This window comes from Rutilus rutilus, assembly GCF_951802725.1.
Source record: "Rutilus rutilus genome assembly, chromosome: 22".
NCBI lineage: Eukaryota > Metazoa > Chordata > Actinopteri > Cypriniformes > Leuciscidae > Rutilus > Rutilus rutilus.
The window spans coordinates 20,326,088-20,343,732 of record NC_140227.1 but is presented as its reverse complement, the minus strand read 5'-3'; the positions used below and the strand labels follow the sequence as shown (position 1 = coordinate 20,343,732).

At 38.0% G+C, this 17,645-nt stretch overlaps 1 protein-coding gene across 8 annotated transcripts in view; it reads left to right on the top strand.

Annotated features, from left to right (window-relative positions):
• plekhg5a (pleckstrin homology domain containing, family G (with RhoGef domain) member 5a) overlaps positions 1-16,387 on the top strand; it is a gene marked incomplete at its 3' end in the record, with an annotated part of 40,894 nt that extends 24,507 nt beyond the window's left edge. For 7 of the 8 annotated variants that reach the window (XM_084394970.1, XM_084394968.1, XM_084394966.1 and 4 more), the window contains 13 exons: positions 416-576; positions 7,149-7,340; positions 8,248-8,409; positions 8,984-9,079; positions 9,321-9,521; positions 9,638-9,748; positions 10,004-10,153; positions 10,746-10,883; positions 11,026-11,145; positions 11,284-11,532; positions 11,640-11,770; positions 12,680-13,678; positions 15,440-16,387. In XM_084394970.1, coding sequence (XP_084251096.1) covers positions 416-576; positions 7,149-7,340; positions 8,248-8,409; positions 8,984-9,079; positions 9,321-9,521; positions 9,638-9,748; positions 10,004-10,153; positions 10,746-10,883; positions 11,026-11,145; positions 11,284-11,532; positions 11,640-11,770; positions 12,680-13,678; positions 15,440-15,449 — 2,720 coding nt within the window. Of the gene's footprint in view, positions 1-415; positions 577-7,148; positions 7,341-8,247; positions 8,410-8,983; positions 9,080-9,320; positions 9,522-9,637; positions 9,749-10,003; positions 10,154-10,745; positions 10,884-11,025; positions 11,146-11,283; positions 11,533-11,639; positions 11,771-12,679; positions 13,683-15,439 lie in introns of those variants that run through there. The other variant, XM_084394965.1, reaches the window with a different exon arrangement.
• Positions 16,388-17,645: the final 1,258 nt, after the last annotated feature.

Below are 17,645 nucleotides of genomic sequence, written 5' to 3'. Positions count from 1 at the left end.
ACGGACGTCGCTCAAATGCCTCTGGGCGCAATTGCATAGACCTAAAGCCAATCAGAGCGATCGTCATTGTGTAAAGCCCGCCTCAACGTTTCTGATTGGTGCCGCGATTTCGACGGATTAGAAATGGGCTTGAATGAGCTCTTTGCCAGACTACTTGTAGAGCAAATCTAAATTTGCCGGAAGTTGTCTGGGTTTTCCCAGGCTATATTTTATTATGATTTAAGAATGAAGCACTCTGAGAGAAAGAGCAGTCTGACCTTACAAAGGAATTTAATAGTTAAATTTGAATAATTTTATGGAAGAATTTTTACTTTTTATCAACAGGAGAATTGATCAAAAATTAGATAATTTCATGTGACATCACTTGATGATAAATTTTCACCCAAGCATAAATGCCCATTGTGTGTGTGTGCAGCTCGACCAGGAGAGGAGCTGAGGGTAGAGAGGTGTGTGAAAGACCCCCGTTCTCTTAGTCTGCCTATCATGAGGTCCTCCAGCACACGCAGTTCCTCTACTGACCGAGCAGAGCATGGCTCTCTGGGACGCCGAGAGGCGGCAGACCTGCTAGTCGGCCTGGTAGGTCACTTTCTCTATATAGAGGAGACCGGGGCTAGTTGTCACAAGAAGTTTCATGAATTGTTTTGTTCTTTTAACTCAGTGACCGCTTACCACATTTAGTAAAGTGTACCTTATTTCCTGGGCATTAACGATAATTTTTTAAAATTTTATAATTATAATATTATAATTAAATATTAAAGTCTTTAAGGTACACTGCCATTCAAAAATTTGGGTCAAAAGTCTCTTGATCAAAAATACAGTAAAACCAGTAATATTGTGAAATATTATTGCAATTTAAAATAACTGTTTTTTATTTCAATATATTTTAAAATGTAATTTATTCCTGTGATTCCTGTGTAATTTAGAAATGTAAAATAGAAAGTTCAAAAGAACAGTATGTATTTGAAATATAAATTATTTGTATCAGTGTAAAAGTCTCAATTTAAGGCATCCTAGCTGAATAAATGAATTCATTTCTTAAAAAAAAAAAAACGTTTTACCCCAAACTTTTGAATGGCAGCGTATGTGAAAAAAACTTTTTACAAAAAGCTAACCCTGAGTAAATATTCACCAAAGTAAAAAGTGTGACAACTAGTCCCAGTCTCCACTTTATCTTTTTCTTTGTCGCTCTCGTTCATTCTAGCATTTTTATCACATCCAGTTACCTTTCCTTCATCATTTTACTGTTCTTGTAGGAGTGTACAGTACATGACTTTTTATCATCTGAAACCCATCAATTCCACCCATTGTGCAAACACAATTGCGACATATAATTACGATAAATGTTTTTTTTCCAAAGCCAAGTACTTACCGCAAACCCTGTGAATGACTGAATTATTGTTTTGTGACAATGTTGTGTTGCCACCTGTAACTTATTCCCAGTACAACTCTCAGTTAGAGACCACAAGGTTTCTAAGCCAGCCACCCTTTTTTAGGATCATATCAGAGACACGTCCAGGGTTGAGTTTGTTTAAATACAGGGATGTGTCTCGGAAATCCTGATCACGTTGCCAAAGGACTCGACTTCCACTTGAGCAGCATGTGCCAGCCTGAGTGTTCAAGCTCAAAATCAAACAATAAACCTTCCCAATAAAGTAAACACATCATTGTAATGTACCCTGTATGAAATTGTGTTTTTAGGCCTGTGCTGAATTCACCCACCTCCATTTCCCATGGAGCATTTGCATACGGTAGCAAAGTTCAAAGCTCACGAGATTTTATTTCCTTGTGACTGTCCGAAAGTTCTGCATCATCAGCAGTTCAGTGAAGCACAAGGTTAACCGATTTCACCCAGGATGTCCCCGATGGAAAATCCTGTGGAATTAGTCGGAAAGATTGGCTTCTTTTTTTTTTACTACCTCCTTTTTTTATCTTTTACAGGAAAGACACGAATAAATCCATTGATACTTACCGTAAATTTTTTTTTTTTTTTTTTTAAGAAAGACTGGCTTCTGTAATTCAACAATATGTATTTGTACTCCTTCAGTCCTCATACATACTGATCCTGGTTCAATTTGTAACTAAGAATGACAGGTGCAGTTTACTCTATAGATGTAATGAAGCGATTATGTTTCTGTACTGCAAGGTTGCATTTACTGTACTCAGGTCAGATGGGTACTGTGTCCTAGCCGGTCAGGTTTACATAACTAGCCATAAATGTGATTGTCAAGCCATAGAGAAATGATAAGATAGTGCCCTACAGCCTGTCGTGTGTGTCATCTCGGCAAAAGACGGCACAAAGTGGAACAGAGCAGCCTGGAAGAGTGGCAGGAGGTTCAACATTGGCACCGAGATCAAAGGTCAGATTATAAGACTAACACACAAGCAGAGAGAAACAACACGGGAAGATAGAGAAGAAAAAGAAGAGCAAAAAATCAAGAAGTTTCGTGTCATTTTGAGGTGGATTTGAATACAGCCATGATCTATTATGTTTCTTTTCTTCAACAATGCCTCAACTTGAAGAGGACTAAATAATTTTCAAGGTATCTTTAATACCGGATCTACTGGAACTGCGTCATCTGGATCTTTACGTCTTATATCCTCTTGCATGGTAAAGAAACCCGTGCCAGCGTTGAAATGCTGAATTTCCGTCAGAGGACATGGAATGTGCCCAGCGTGTCAACATTCCCAGAGGTTCCAGGTGGAATGCTGATCCACTACAGTCCTCTGAATGAGCTTCCTCGGATTCATGCCCACAGGGCTCACACTACGGGGTTGGTGGCCGCCCGCGTGCAGCGCTTTGAAGCTGTGGACGCACCACCTCCCAACCCCAAGCCTGTGGCTACGCCGACCCCTCCTAACAGCCCCTCATATCCACCGGGAGATACTAAACAAGGCATCAAGGTAATGCTGCAATATGCAGGCTTAATATCAGTCTCAAATCATCTGGTTCAGGAGAAGATTGCGGTTTATTTTCTCTGTAAAAAATATCAGGTAACCTAGAAAAATATACACATGTGGCAACATCTAAATTGCTAGTTTTAAATCAATTTATTATATTATATTATATTATATTATATTATTTACTATTTAATACAAAGTAATTTCATAAAGTTCAGGTAGAAAAAGCTCATTAAAGTCTCTTTAAATGACGTTTCCATCTTTTACGGTGAAAATGGTCTGTTGCCTTACTGCAATATACAGTAAATCCAAATGAGCTATATAAAATATAGCCATATAAAATATGCATGTTTTTATAATGCATATAAAATATAAAACCAACCTATCATTTGCAGGTAATTCTGCTATATTCTGCTTTCCCCCCGGATATATCAGATAACATTTTGCCCTCATATTATCATTATAGTTTTTGGTTTTTGTGTGATTTATGATTAATATGAAATATACCACTTTTTTTGTTGTAATTCCCTTTATCATCATTAGGTCCTTAACCTTTGTGGGAAACTGAAACTTAAACTATATTGCTCTCTTTATGCAGTATCTTATGATTAGAGGTGTGTTTTACTGGGGACATCTGGGTAAATGTGTAACCATGTACAGAAGCACCTGGAATGTTTAATGCTTATGCTGGCCTAAGGGTTTCCTTATTTCTTTATGTGTAAAATGTGCCTCGTTTTCACCTCATCTAACGTATTTATTGAAGGAGGTACATTCTGGATGTTCTGCAAGCAATATTGCATCAGCAAAAGTGCTTTTACACATCAAAAAACAGTTGAATTTGAATAGTTTGGATAGTTTTTCTTCACAAACAAAATATTTATATATAAAAAAGCACTAAATAGCACTAATATCCCCCTCAGCAGATGTATCCCAATAAGATTTGACAGGATGAAAGAGAGCTCAGCAGAGTTTTTCCCGTCTTGCTTTCTTTTACCTGATCTTAATGGTGGTTTTGGACAGTTCAGAGAGACTCTCTGCAAAATGCAAATTAGGACGTTATGCAAATTAGCACCTAATTAGTCACAGTCACTTAAGTCACCTTTGGATTTGTTACAAAGTGAAGAATTGTGTGCTGTGCTTTAGAAGACAGGACCCCAAATGTGTTTATATTCACAGTGCATATTTAACACTTTATCGACCATCTATCCTTAAAGGGACAGTTCACTCAAAAATCTAATTCTGTGGTCATTTACGTTTCAAAAATGACGTTTTTATTCTGTGGAACACAAAAGAAGATATTTTGAAGGATGTTTTGTCCATTCAGTGAAAGTCAATGGAGTTTAAAAAACAGGAGTCATATAGATTTAGAACAACTTGAGAGTGAGTAAATATTTGGATGAACTTGTCCTATTTTTATGCAGAAACAACAATAAGAAAGCCATTTGTAGTGTCACCGTGACACTGTTTGAGCATCCCAACAGCAACATTGGCTCAACCCATGGCCAGTTTGTCCTACCAAACTGATCAGGAAAATATATTTAATTATTTTTGCACATTTAAACCAGCACGTTAAGCGTCATGTACTATATAGCAAATTTCAACTGCTTGATTGTTATATTGTCAAAAAATATAAACTATCTATAAAATTGGGATATTTAGTACATCCCACTTTACTTGCATACATAGTACATTCATGTAACGCAATATAAACTGCCTGATTTACTTTATTTCATTGCAAAATGTAACTATATTATCACCCAGCTCTTTATATAAAGTTGGATATGTAAGATTGTCCAATTTTATCCGTATACATACGAGTGACATACTAAACTGCTTGATTGCTTGTATTGTAGCAAAATGTAAACTATATTATCGCCCAGCTCTAATCTACTAAATGTGACTATAAGGCGTGAAGATATTAAGATATTATAAGCATTAACATCACTACTTTCTGTAAAATCCCTTTGAAACAACGTGAAAATGACTAAATGACTTGACTTGACTCGTACGTTGCCCAGCATTGAAAATCCCTTTCACCGCTTGCATTCACAGCAGATGTGCAATAAACGTTGTTTTGCAGTCAGCTCATGTCGCTGTTGATTTTAAAGCGAGCCGCTGCTAGGATCAGTTGTTTGAGGTAGCTGAGGTAGCAGAAGGAGCTCCTCCTCCCCTGCTCCTTTCCCCTCTCTTCCTGTTCACACAATAGGAGGGCAGGATTCTGCAGTTACTATGACACCCGGCCAGCCCTCCTCAGCAATGCAGCGTTCTACCGTTCAGTCCTCTCAGCCTCCTTCAGGTTCACTCGCACGCACGTATACGCGCAAGCCGACGAGCCTGTAGAAGTGGATTTAAATGCATTAGTCCTTTGACATCAATGTAGCTTTTGTGAGGGTGCAGGAGGGAAGCAGGTTGTAGGAGATTGAATCTGGGCGCAGCATGGGCCTGGCTCTCTTTTGATGCCGTGCAATGCTGTGGACTGCCTTGGAAATGCCTCTGACATCTACGGTGAGCTTATTATCGCTTGTCTTCTGTGTTTGACACTTAGGCTTTATGTGCATGGTTCAATCTTTTTGTAATCAAATATGAATGTTCAAGGACTGCCTGTCTGGGAATTAATGGGGGGAAAGATTTTGCCTGCAGCCGCAGCGCTTGCATTGCTCTTCATAATTGAATTCTCCATCTCTTTATAAATATAAGAAATGTTATGGGTTCATCAAGCATATTGGCTTGTTTTAAAAGGGATTTTATTAGTGAATAAGCCAAAATCTACTTTTTCTCTGATAACTCTTGGAAATATAACATCTTCAAATGCTGGCTGGGTGCAATGTTGACTTTGTGTTCCTCAGAGAGAAACTAGCCAAACAAATGAGTCAAACAGGTTCTTCGGATGGGCATAGACCAAGACAATCAGCTTGTCATATTTGAAGGATGACTTTAATTAGTTTTCTGCAACCAGGATGGTCTGTCATATGCAGCAAGTAGGGGAGCATTGATTGATCCGTGCTGTTCAGAAATCAGAAATCTGATGAGTGAATTTATCTGATCAGAGCAAAAAGCTAAGAGCATACTGACTTGATCTAGAATTGTTTATCGATCTGGGTAAGCAACAAATTGGCTTTTGGCACAAAACATTCTGTCTGTTCAGAAACATTGGCATTGGCCCAGAACATTGACGAATGAATTGGCCTGAAGATCTTCAAGATCTTTCTCTGACGAAAAATGCAAGGTTTGTTTTTAACCCATTGTAATTGCATTTTCCACTGAAAAGAAAGGCATCATCAGAACACAATGTCCAAGTAATGAGCCCCAAGGGACATTGAGTGGCTTTCCCCACTACACTCACGCATTCTTCATTTCTCTCCATTGTCGTGAACAGGGAAAAACCTTTCCCCTGTTTTCCGAGACATGCCTTGCCTCTTTTCCTGTTGTTGCCGAAGGGTTCCTCTCGCTCGCTCGGGTCAAAGGGTTCGCTAATTCTTGTCAGTCAAGTCTCTAATGCTTCAACCTTTCTGTGCGGAGAATGTTGGCAAAACCCACATGGCCTTTTCACCTGTTGACAGCTGAATATGCTCCCTAAGGTCAACAAAGTTTTTTTTTCCCATCTTCAGGTGAAAGATGTCCCTGAATGTATAAAGATGGTCTGGGAACAGACCTGTCGTTGTTTATGTATAAATGTCCTGAGTGTTTTGTTTGCACTTCCTTACCTGTCAGAGCCGGGCTACTTCTGGCACTTTACATTCCGTACTTTAGCCCGAAGACTTCACAAAGTTTGCTGCTTTGACTTCTTGTCAAAGTTTGTATGACAGATGCATTTCCTCTGTGACTATTGTTACATTGTTGGTCAATTCGGTTTGCCTATGCTTAGTTTGCAAGTACAAATAAAATAGTTTAATATGCAACATTTCTGTCAGTGTTTTTTTTTCTTTTTTCTTTCAGAAAGCAATAAGAGGTTAATTTGTGTCAGAGATATTTAAGTACTTCAAGTGTGTAAATAATCAAACAAAAATATAGTTTTAAAGTTAGTTTAATATAGTTTTTTAAATTATAATACTTTATTTAATATAAAATTAAAATTATATTATGTATTTATATATTTATATTCTCTTTTGTGTTTTTTGTCCTTCAACTCTTATGAGGGGTCCAGGGCCACCCCAGCCCCCGCCTCAATTCAAACATTGTTCTGTGTTTACCTTTACTTTTTCTCATTGCCTCTCTTTTTCTATCTCCCTCTCACTTTCTGTCTGTGACAGGGTCAAGCGCGTCGGCGAAAGAACATGCCGGAGTTTCTGGGTGAGGCCAGCGTCCCCAATCAAGACTCCGTATCCCAGTTGAGTGGTTCTCTCCCTGGATCTATAATGGGTACAGACCGCTGGAGGAACCGCGCTGCCAGCCGTTTCAGCGGCCTCTTCAGTTCCAACTCAGGAAACGGCTCTCTTGGGAAGGTCAGCATCTGGGAGCATCCAAGGGTTGTTTTACATTTGCAAGGCACTTTCTCATATGCAAAACAAGCACTTACATATTCTTGGCAAGCTTTTTGCATTTCACACTTGAGCGAGTGTTTAACCACTAAGGAAGAGATATCAATTTGTCAAAGTATTGCTCCACTTAACAGTGGACCAAAAACAGGAAAATGTACAAGTAGACCTTTCCTATAAGTCCACGCTCAGTTTTCCCTCACGTGCAGGGACCTTTGGTGTGTTTTTGTTTGCATGCCCTAGAGATTTAGGTTGGTTGCGTAGGGAGTGTAAACTTGGGGTCAAAGCTCAGGCCGGGACCTCTTCCTCTCTGTGACTCTTGTAAAAATCCCATATAATAGCTTGACGTTGGTCCGGTACGGACAACAATGCCTGCTTGGGGGTGACGATGGCTTATGAGATCATTAAATGTGTCTTGAGATTTACTCCATGCTGCAAACAATACACTACAGTGTTAAAAATAATATGAGTAATCATTTTGTGTCTAATATTAAACATAACACATATGAAGTAAAATAAAGACATAATTTTCCAATTGTTCTTATTTTGAATAGCTGATGTTATGCTTGGGATGCACAATACTGTATATCAGTACCATATCATTATCAGATTATATTAAAAATGTAATTTATCTGTCAATATTGAATATTTAATTTATCATGCTATTTTTTGCTTTATCTAATGCTCACTTGAATTTAGTCCATTATTCAACCATTTTCATACTGTACATTACAATGGTGTGACGTCTAAATTCACTTAAAATTATGTTTTATTTTTAGTTTATTTAAACAAAATAGTTAATAATCATTAATAGACTTTTAATGATTCATTATTTGATTTCCCCTTTATTTAATATTTAAATTTCTCTTCTCAGGAGTGTGATCGTGCGGAACAGCTGCAGAGTAAGCTATACTCATACACTATGTTCGGATTACCCAAGATGCCACCGCAGCTCTCGTTCCACAGAGACTCATGGGAAGAGGAGCCCAACCTGGAGCTAGAAGAAAGCTGGAAGCAACTTTTGGAGAATCCTGAGGTAAACGCACTCCCCTCACACCCAGAGCATTGCTTTGAGAATTTTTATATAGATCAATTAGGATGTTATAACCCATAATACATGCTGGATCAACGTTATCTGACTTTATGTGCAATGATAAACCTGTCAGATTAATGACCATAATCAGTTATGAATGGTTTTATAACTTCAGTTTTTCCATTGATGTTTTTGTGTTAGGGCTTTGCAGTGTCATGGAGGTGGATGTTTTATTGCTCTTTCCGTGATCGGTTTTGTAAGAGTAACTAAAGTAACAAAACAGTGAATTTTTTGTAATTATTAAGCAAAGTCTACACCACACTCTTTTTTCAGATCAGTCCCAAGACAAGCAGAATATATTAACAATGACCCAACAATGAAATCCATTTTTTTAACTATACATTATCATTATCACTCTATTTCTTATTATCAGTGTTGAAAACAGTTGTGCTGTGAGACATTTTTTCTAGATTATTTGATGAATAGAAAACTTAAAAGAACAGCATTTATTTATGCTTTTGTAACATATATATTTTTGATTGGGTTTGTTTTTAAATGTTTAATTTTTGTCTTGTAGATTTTAACCAGACGTCAATGCCATCAGCAAGAGGCCATATGGGAACTGCTGCAGACAGAGTCAGACTACATCAAGAAACTGCACGTCATTACCGATGTAAGAACCTGCTGATAAATTCATTAGCATCGTCCTTGTATAATCTGTGTAAATATGTGATAATGCCATTGAAATAGGTCTCATGGTTTTCAACCATGTCCATATGAGTAATTTACAATAGTAATCTTTTTTAGAGCTATTTTGACTGTAGCATTTATGATACTTTTATGTGACTTGTGACCGTTTAGATCTGACACTTTATAGCACGATATAATCACACATTCCCTTCCTCTTTCACCAGCTGTTTCTATGTGGCCTGCTGAACCTTCAGGAGAGTGGTTTACTGAGTGAAGTCGAACCTGTGCGTCTCTTCAGTAACATTCAGGACATTGTGCAACTGCATACATCCCTGTGGGCTGAGGTCATGTTGCCAGCACTAGAGAAAGCCAGACAGAACAGAACCGTGCTCAACCCCACTGAACTACATCAGGGTTTCAGTACTGTAAGTGTGCACAATATCTCACAAAGGAGACACTAGTATTTTCACTCATTCACTTCCATTTTTTTAAGACTTTAGATCTGTAAATTTCACTGACCTGATTACATTTTTGTATGCAGTTTGGTTTCAGATTCAAGCCCTATATCCATTACTGCATGGAAGAAGAAGGCTGTATGGAGTACATGCGCACTTTACTGAAAGACAATGAGCTCTTCAGAATATATGTAACTGTGAGTAATTATTACCATCCATATCTGGTTGCTCTTTAACCTTTGAAGGATTTAGTCTGGCGGGAAATATAAAGGCACCTCTGATGGTTTATTGTATATGAGAGAGATATATGAGAGGTCTTTAGCATAATAACCTGTATTGTAACAGCACCCTCATTATGACTGAGTGATTTCCTCATGGTCTGCTTGTGCTGTGATTGTATGTTTATGATTGTTCACCAAATGAGACTTTCAATAAACTTTTCCATCCTGTAGTGGGCAGAAACTCATAAACAGTGCAACCGGCTGAAGCTGACAGACATGTTGGTGAAGCCTCATCAAAGACTCACTAAATACCCACTGCTACTCAAGAGCGTGCTGAAAAAGACTGATGACCCGCCAACTCGTGAGGCCATTAACAGAATGGTAAGAGATTAAATCTTTAAAAAAAAATTGAAATAGAACACATGTGCACGTTATTCAGTAGCATATCATTTATTTGAATGATTTTTACAATAGTGTATTAATGCCACTGGAATTGCCAATCAATGCCAAATTGAATGAAATTATCTATAATATTATGAAATAGCGAAAAACAAATAGATAGAATAAGTTAACACAATTTTAAAGAATATAAGTATAGTATAAATATACAGTGGGGTTCAAAAGTCTAAGGCCACGTTAAATTCTTGAATAGAGAAAAAAAAATCTAGGAATTTAAACTCGGACACAGTTTAAATTATATTATATTATTGCAGAATAAACATTTTAGATATACTTCTATCCCTCAATCAATTCTCCAAACCACTTATCCTTTGTAGGGTTGTGGCAAGATATTCTTAAACCTATTTCAATCAAATTGTTATGCTAATAAAAATATAAAAACATTAAAACATATATAAACATTTTGAACTCTACTGCACTGTATTTAGGGTAAAAAATATATGTATTTTTATTTATCATTTTTTATTTCTTTTTTCATTATTATACTATATTGAATATTTATTTTTTTGGTCAGGTGGCTGCTGTTGAATGCTTCATTAACAGTGTGGACTCAGAAATGAGACAAAGGGAGGAAAAACAGAAGCTGGCTGCCATCGCTGGACGTATAGAGGCGTATGAGTCCGTGGAGGGGGCCAGTGAGGAAGTGGAGAGGGTGAGACACTGAGGCTTTCGTATGTCGTTTATATGAGATCTTGTATCTTGGGTGTATTTTGTCATTTACTGAAAAAACAAGTTGCAACTCCATTACCTGCTTTGATGTTTCTATAATCATCCATCATGCATTGATCCTTCAGATCCTCAGGGAATATAATAACTTTGACCTGACCGCTCCAGTGATGGGCGCCCCACCTGAAGAAACCCGTCAACTGCTCTTAGAGGGAGCACTGAAGATGAAGGAGGGGAAAGAGAGCAGGGTACGATTTCTTGTTTTTATTTCTTAAAACAGAGCCAGCATTTCTGAGTGCACTTTAGTAAGAAATAGATTTTTAACTTACAGCCAATAGTTGTCTAAAAGCTTCTCACCGGTCTCCATTACCTCCTGTTTCCGACAGATGGATGTGTACGGTTTCCTGTTCACTGACGTTTTGTTGATTACTAAGCCGGTGAAGCGTGTGGAGAAAGTGAAGGTGATCCGGCAGCCTCTCGTCATCCATAACGTAGTGTGCCGAGAGCTGAAAGACCCAGGAAGCTTCCTCCTTATCTACCTCAATGAGTTTCGCTGTGCAGTGGCCTCCTATTGCTTTCAGGCCAACAGTGGCACTCAGGGCCGCAGCTGGATTGAGGCCATCCACAACGCACAGGTATTAGAATTCAATAACACACTGCAAACGTTTGGTTGCTAATGGTTGGTTTCTTAAAACCATTGGGCTTGCTTGCTAGTTTTAATATGAAGAGTTTTTCCATGCAGAACCAGCTTCAGAGACTTCGCTCTGAGGCCCAGAGAGATGACACAGATGACAGAGATGAGGATGAGACGGAAAGCAGCATGTCCACCTCCAGCTCTCCATCACTACAGCACCGAGACCCTTTAGACAAGAGGTACTGTTTATAAATGATTCCTTATATACTATATATTGAGATTATATATAGATTATTCCTGTAGGCATCAATGGCAAGAACATGGGTTCATATCCAGTGTTGGGGAAAGTTACTTGGAAAAGTAATGCATTAAAATATTGCGTTACTCCCTTAAAAAGTAACTAAGTTACTTAGTTACTTTTTAAGAAAAGTAATGCGTTACGTTACTTTTGCGATTTTATTTTTGGGCAAATGTAAAGGCCCTTTTACACCAAAATTTAAATAATAAGACTGGAGGAAATGCAAATTCACTCCTGCGCAGCTCAAACAAACCTTTCAGCTGTGCTGCCATTCTGTATTGCAGACGAAGATTTAACACTTCAAAAATCTAAAGTAATTTTTGCTTATGGTTTAACCGAATCATCGAAGGTCAGCAGCCTTCATTTATCAATAAAGTGAGATTAAATGCATACAAATATTTGTTTTATTTAACATATTTAATTATTGGAGGTTTGCGATTTTGTATTTCACTGATTTTATTCATTTTGAGGAATACTGAATCTTTTATTGTGCATGTGAGATTAGTAAATGCATACTCACATTTAGTCTAAAACTACAATAACCATCATGTTTAGACAGCGCACAGCCGCACACTAATATTTTTGTTACTGACAGACGAGATCTGTCAGTAAATAAATGGGAAAACAAATCAACTTGTGTTACTTATTTGAAAAAGTAAAGTAACTCTGTAAATGTAAAAGTAATGCGTTACTTGAAAAAAGTAATCTGATTACAGAACCCGAGTTACTTTTAATGCGTTACCCCCAACACTGTTCATATCCAACGGAATGCAAAAATTGCACAATACATTTTGTGAAAGAGCAAAGTACATCAAGCACTCTAATACATATCAATTTTCTTTTCCAAAAGCCTCTCTCCTTCACCAAGTCACTCCGATGGCTCCACAGAAACCCTTTCCGTGGCTGCCATGGAAGAAGCGGATGAGGTCGGGTCCTTGTCGGCTGTTCAGACTGCATCGTTAAAAAATCCCCAGCTGTCTGATTCTTCAAGCCTGCGGGATTCCTACTCTACTACTCTAGACAGCAAAACTCTGGAAGGTCTGGGTGATTTGGTCACAACGGACTTGGATGCAGAAAGTCGTTCTCTTTCTATAGACAGTGCGTATGGAACTCTCTCACCTCAGTCCCTGATAACAGAACTTGATTTAAAGAGAGCGGTTTTCCAGAGCGAGGGAGAGGAGACCGATGCTGGGGAGGAAGAAGAGGGATTTGAGGATGACGAAGATGGTGACGAGGAGGATTCAATAACCTGGAATGGCTCCCAGATTACTGTAAATGAGTCCTACGTTTTAGACCATGACCATGCGAACAATGAGGAGCTCGGGCAGAAGAGTGACTTTTCTGGGATGTCTCAGGTCATGGGTTGTCGTTCCCAAACGCTGCGGCGCCGTTCGCCCGTCCAGCCCCGCCCAGACTACTTGCAGCACTTTACCCTCAGGTCACGCTCCGAAGATGACCTCCTTCAATGCCTCACCGGTCCTCTCCGCCCCTCTGGCAGGAACAATGTAAGCAAGAGCTTGACACACCTTGCCAAACAGACGTCTCAAAGCTCTGAGTTATTCCAGATGGACGAGGAAGGCCTCCGTGAGGATCCAAAAGCATTGTCGGGCAAACTGACGAGCACTCTTAGGAGAGCAGAGGCCAGGCATGTGCAAAGGACCCTCAGCTGCCCCAATGGCCAGGCAGACTGTGAGATTACAGAGATTGAGACACTCCCCTCTGGTGGTCTGGAGGAAAAGAGTGACTTGGTGCTTTCCCAGCAGCCACATCAGCAGCATAAAAAACTGACTGTGGCTCAGTTACACAGGATACGTGCTACCATGGTGCTCAATTCAACACTGACAGCATCGTAAGTCTACAATCACTCTTAATGTTTCACACATTTAGGTCATGCTTAACTCCAATTAAGAATTAAGTATTTTACACAAAGATAAGAAGCCTAATTTAGGTTTTAGTTTTTTTGTGACTAGATTCTTCAGAATCATTCTCCCCCAGTCTTCAGTAGCTTATGGAGCCCCTAAAGGGACATGATGGTGGAAAAATATGAGATATTTAAATGCATCTTCGCAAGAATATTATTTTCCATCACCATGTTCCTTTAGGGGCTCCATAGTAGCTTGTTGTAATATGAATAATAATAATAATCATTACAGTAATGGAAAAATATAAATTTAAATATTGTAATTTTAAAGTACACTACCATTCAAACGTTTGGTGATGGTAAGAGTCTCTTATGCTCACAAAGGCTGCATTTATTTGATCCAAAATACTATAAAAACAATAATGAATAATGAAAAACAAAAATGAAAGTCAGTAATTACTCACCCTCATGTTGTTCCAACCCCGTAAGACTTTCGTTCATCTTCGGAACACAAATTAAGAGATATTTTTGATGAAATCTGAGTGCTGGATCACTCCTCCACAGGCTTATGGACACTATAACTTGCTGGCCCAGAAATTGTATTAAAGACATTGTTAATATAGTCCAAGTGACTCCAGTGGCTCAATCTTAAGTTTATAAAGCGACGAGAATACTTTTTGGGCCTCGAGTCTTTTCGCGAAGTGTAATAGCGTAGCGCGTCTGTGTTGCACGTCACCACGTATCACACACATGGCCAGCGTCGCCCAATAGTGAGCCTACGTGGTGACGTGCAACACAGACGCGCTACGCTATTACGCTACGTGAAAAGACTCGAGGCCCAGAGAGAAGGAGGCCCATTCACTTACGGGGTTGGAACAACATGAGGGTGAGTAATTACTGACAGAATTTTCATTTTTGGGTGAACTATCCCTTTAAGAAATCATTCTAATATGCTGATTTGCTGCTCAAGAAAATTCTTATTTATCAATGTAGAATTTTTTTTATGAAAGTCATGAAAAGGTCCTAAAATATAATGCAAAAGTTTATAGTTTCAGTCGTGTGTCCACAAGCAAGTTGCAATTAAAGCAAGCCGCTTAGTCCTTGTCTTTCTTCATCAACTGCACATGGTAATTTAGCCATTTCCATAAAGTTGCTATCAAGAGATTTCAACACTAGACATTAGGATGTACCCCCAAAATCACTAATAGCTTGCTGACAGATTGTTCCTGCGGGTTGCCCCTCATTGTCCAGACATGTCCTCTTCATTGTTAATGTTCACCGCAGAGTGTGGCACATTATTATCTGTCAGTGTGGACTCATTAGAAGATAATGTGCTCTTCTGATATAGCTTTTAATAGGGCGAGGACACAGTAATCTCCGTCAGTGAGGCACAGGACAGCCAAACCCCTATTGTCTAGCAGTCTGTGGGAAACTGGCATTTCAACATCCAGGGGCTTTTGTCCCGAGTGTGTTTTATCTAATGATCTCAGTCTCCACCCAGAGTTTTTAGAGAATTTGAACTTCAGAGAGAATGACTGCATCTAGAATACTGATTTTTCCATGTATTGTATCTATTTTTACCTAGTGGAGGGTCTCTAATTGTTCCTTGATGTTTTAGTGAAGGATTTGGTGTTACGAAACACTATAATTATTACCAGCCACTTTGAAGTAGTATAAAGAAGATCACATTACAGATATATTATGAATTTGCTATTTATACTAACCCTATTCTGCTTTTTCTGCCTCTAGGGAAGTTTAATTTTTGAGTAAATGAAGCTGATGCCATTAGCTGGTCTATTGGTGGGACTTAAACCATGTCTACATCTACGAAAACGTGTACCCATGGGGACATACAACTCAGTGACAGGAAGAGGTCCAGGGAGAACGCTGTGGAACTCTCAGTTAAAAGCCATGACCATAATTCAGTAATTTAATATTAACTATAAAGTTGAAGGGTCATACATACAAAGACAAGCATTTTTGTATAATACCTGTCTGACAATGAATAAAAGACTTGAGTTAATCAATTTTTATTTAACGATGCAACAGTCAGGGCTTTTGCAGAGTAAAAGGCACAGGAAAAAAATCATGTTCTTTCTAACTTCTAATGTGTACTTCATGCATTACTGCCCTGTGGAGGTATGTTATCACACACAAAAAAGTATGAATATAAACTCTAAAGCACTCTTAATCCTAGAATGAATTGTTTGATGGACAGAAAAATCATTTAACCTCTGAGTCCTAAGGGCTTTTTGCTAGATGAAATAGCTCCTGAAACACCTAAAATAGATTGACTATTTTAGGTTGTAGTAATTTACTGAATCACACTTGTGAAAAAAATTCAATAAAAGAACAACTGTGGACTACTTTTGCTTCAAACGCCACAATAAAAATCAACTTGCATGCATTTGTTTTTTTCCAGTGTTCTGTAAATATGGTATTTATTGAACCTGCTTTGTTTTGTAGAAAATATACTTATTGTTGATGCCTTTTGATTGTTATGTCCCTTTTTGGCACTGTCTCTAATTTGTCTTCTGACATCATAATAAGGGCTGAATCCATGTCTTGGATTTGATCAGTTTACATATGTATGTATCTTCAATATTTACAGGTTACCAATTTGCACAATGCTCTCAAAAGAAAGAAAACAAAACACAAACTTCTAATTAAAATGCTTCAAATGACAAATCCACTAGCAAAATGTGTCTATTTTGTTTATTTACATAACTGAATGAATGATTTAATTTATTGTTAATGAGAAGATATTCCATAAATGGACGTCACAACTCACAACAACATGTGTCTCATAGTGACTGCACCGAGTAATCCTATGTTTATGTCCTTACAGCACATCTGTGTCTCAACTTTATCATGTTTTTAATAGCTTTAGTTACATTATGTGCAGGTTTTCTTTTTTGTAATCTTTGCTAGCAGCATGGTTTTAGAGCGCAGTGCAGAACGGGATCCTTTTGGTGAGCTGTTGACCTGTCAAATAATTGCAATATTTACTTAATCCAGATGGTGGCAGCAAAGATCTACTTTTAAAGTTTTAAACTTTTTTTTTTTTTTTTTTAATGAAATCTTTGACTTTATTTGTTGTTTGTACAGCTGATGGAAAAATATGTGGTCATGCAACTTAACTCATTTTTTCCATCATCATCTTCATTTTTATGTAAACCCAAAATATTAGCAGGCCAAAAGATTAAATCAACTAAGGCACTTAGTATTCTTTCTATTCAGAAACAAATGTGCTATACATGCAGTTTATCAGTTATCACAATATCACTTATAATTTAGCACTGAACTCGGTTTTCCGTAAATATTTGGTGAAATGATAACTGCTTGTTCGTTTTAAGAGCATGAATCCCAAAGGCTGCTTTTACATCATTATAAAGTAGGCCTAGCTAGAAATACAGTAGCCCCTTCTCTCTTTGCTGGCAGACGTCTTTGGGTTCTTAGGAGAATGAGGCTGTCTTGATTGTTTGTTCCCTATAGTTTTATTGCTCGTTGCGGGAGCTGAGTCTGCAATGTGGCCCATAACCATGCTACGAGCAAAGCCTGTAAACACACCAACAACACCTTGATGAAACAGCGACTGAGGCACCATCAGTAATTATTACCAGGTGTTAGGCTACACGTCTCTGCCATAGGCTAGCTAGTGTATATCAAAGACAATATGCACTATGCAATTGAATGATCATCTGTAAAATATTACAAATAACAGATTGCTACATACAAAATACGTTTTTAATAATAAAAAACAAAAGAAAAGAAAAGAAAAACAATCCAGATCGTATAATTTAGTGATTTTTTTTTTTTTTTTTTTGCGTTCCTCATATAAACTTAGCGTTCGCTCGGAACAGTTTTGTCAGGGAAAACTATTTTGCTTTGGCAAGCGAACACAAAGTTCTCGGGTATCAATTCTCGAAAAAAAAAAAAAAAAAAATTAGAGAAC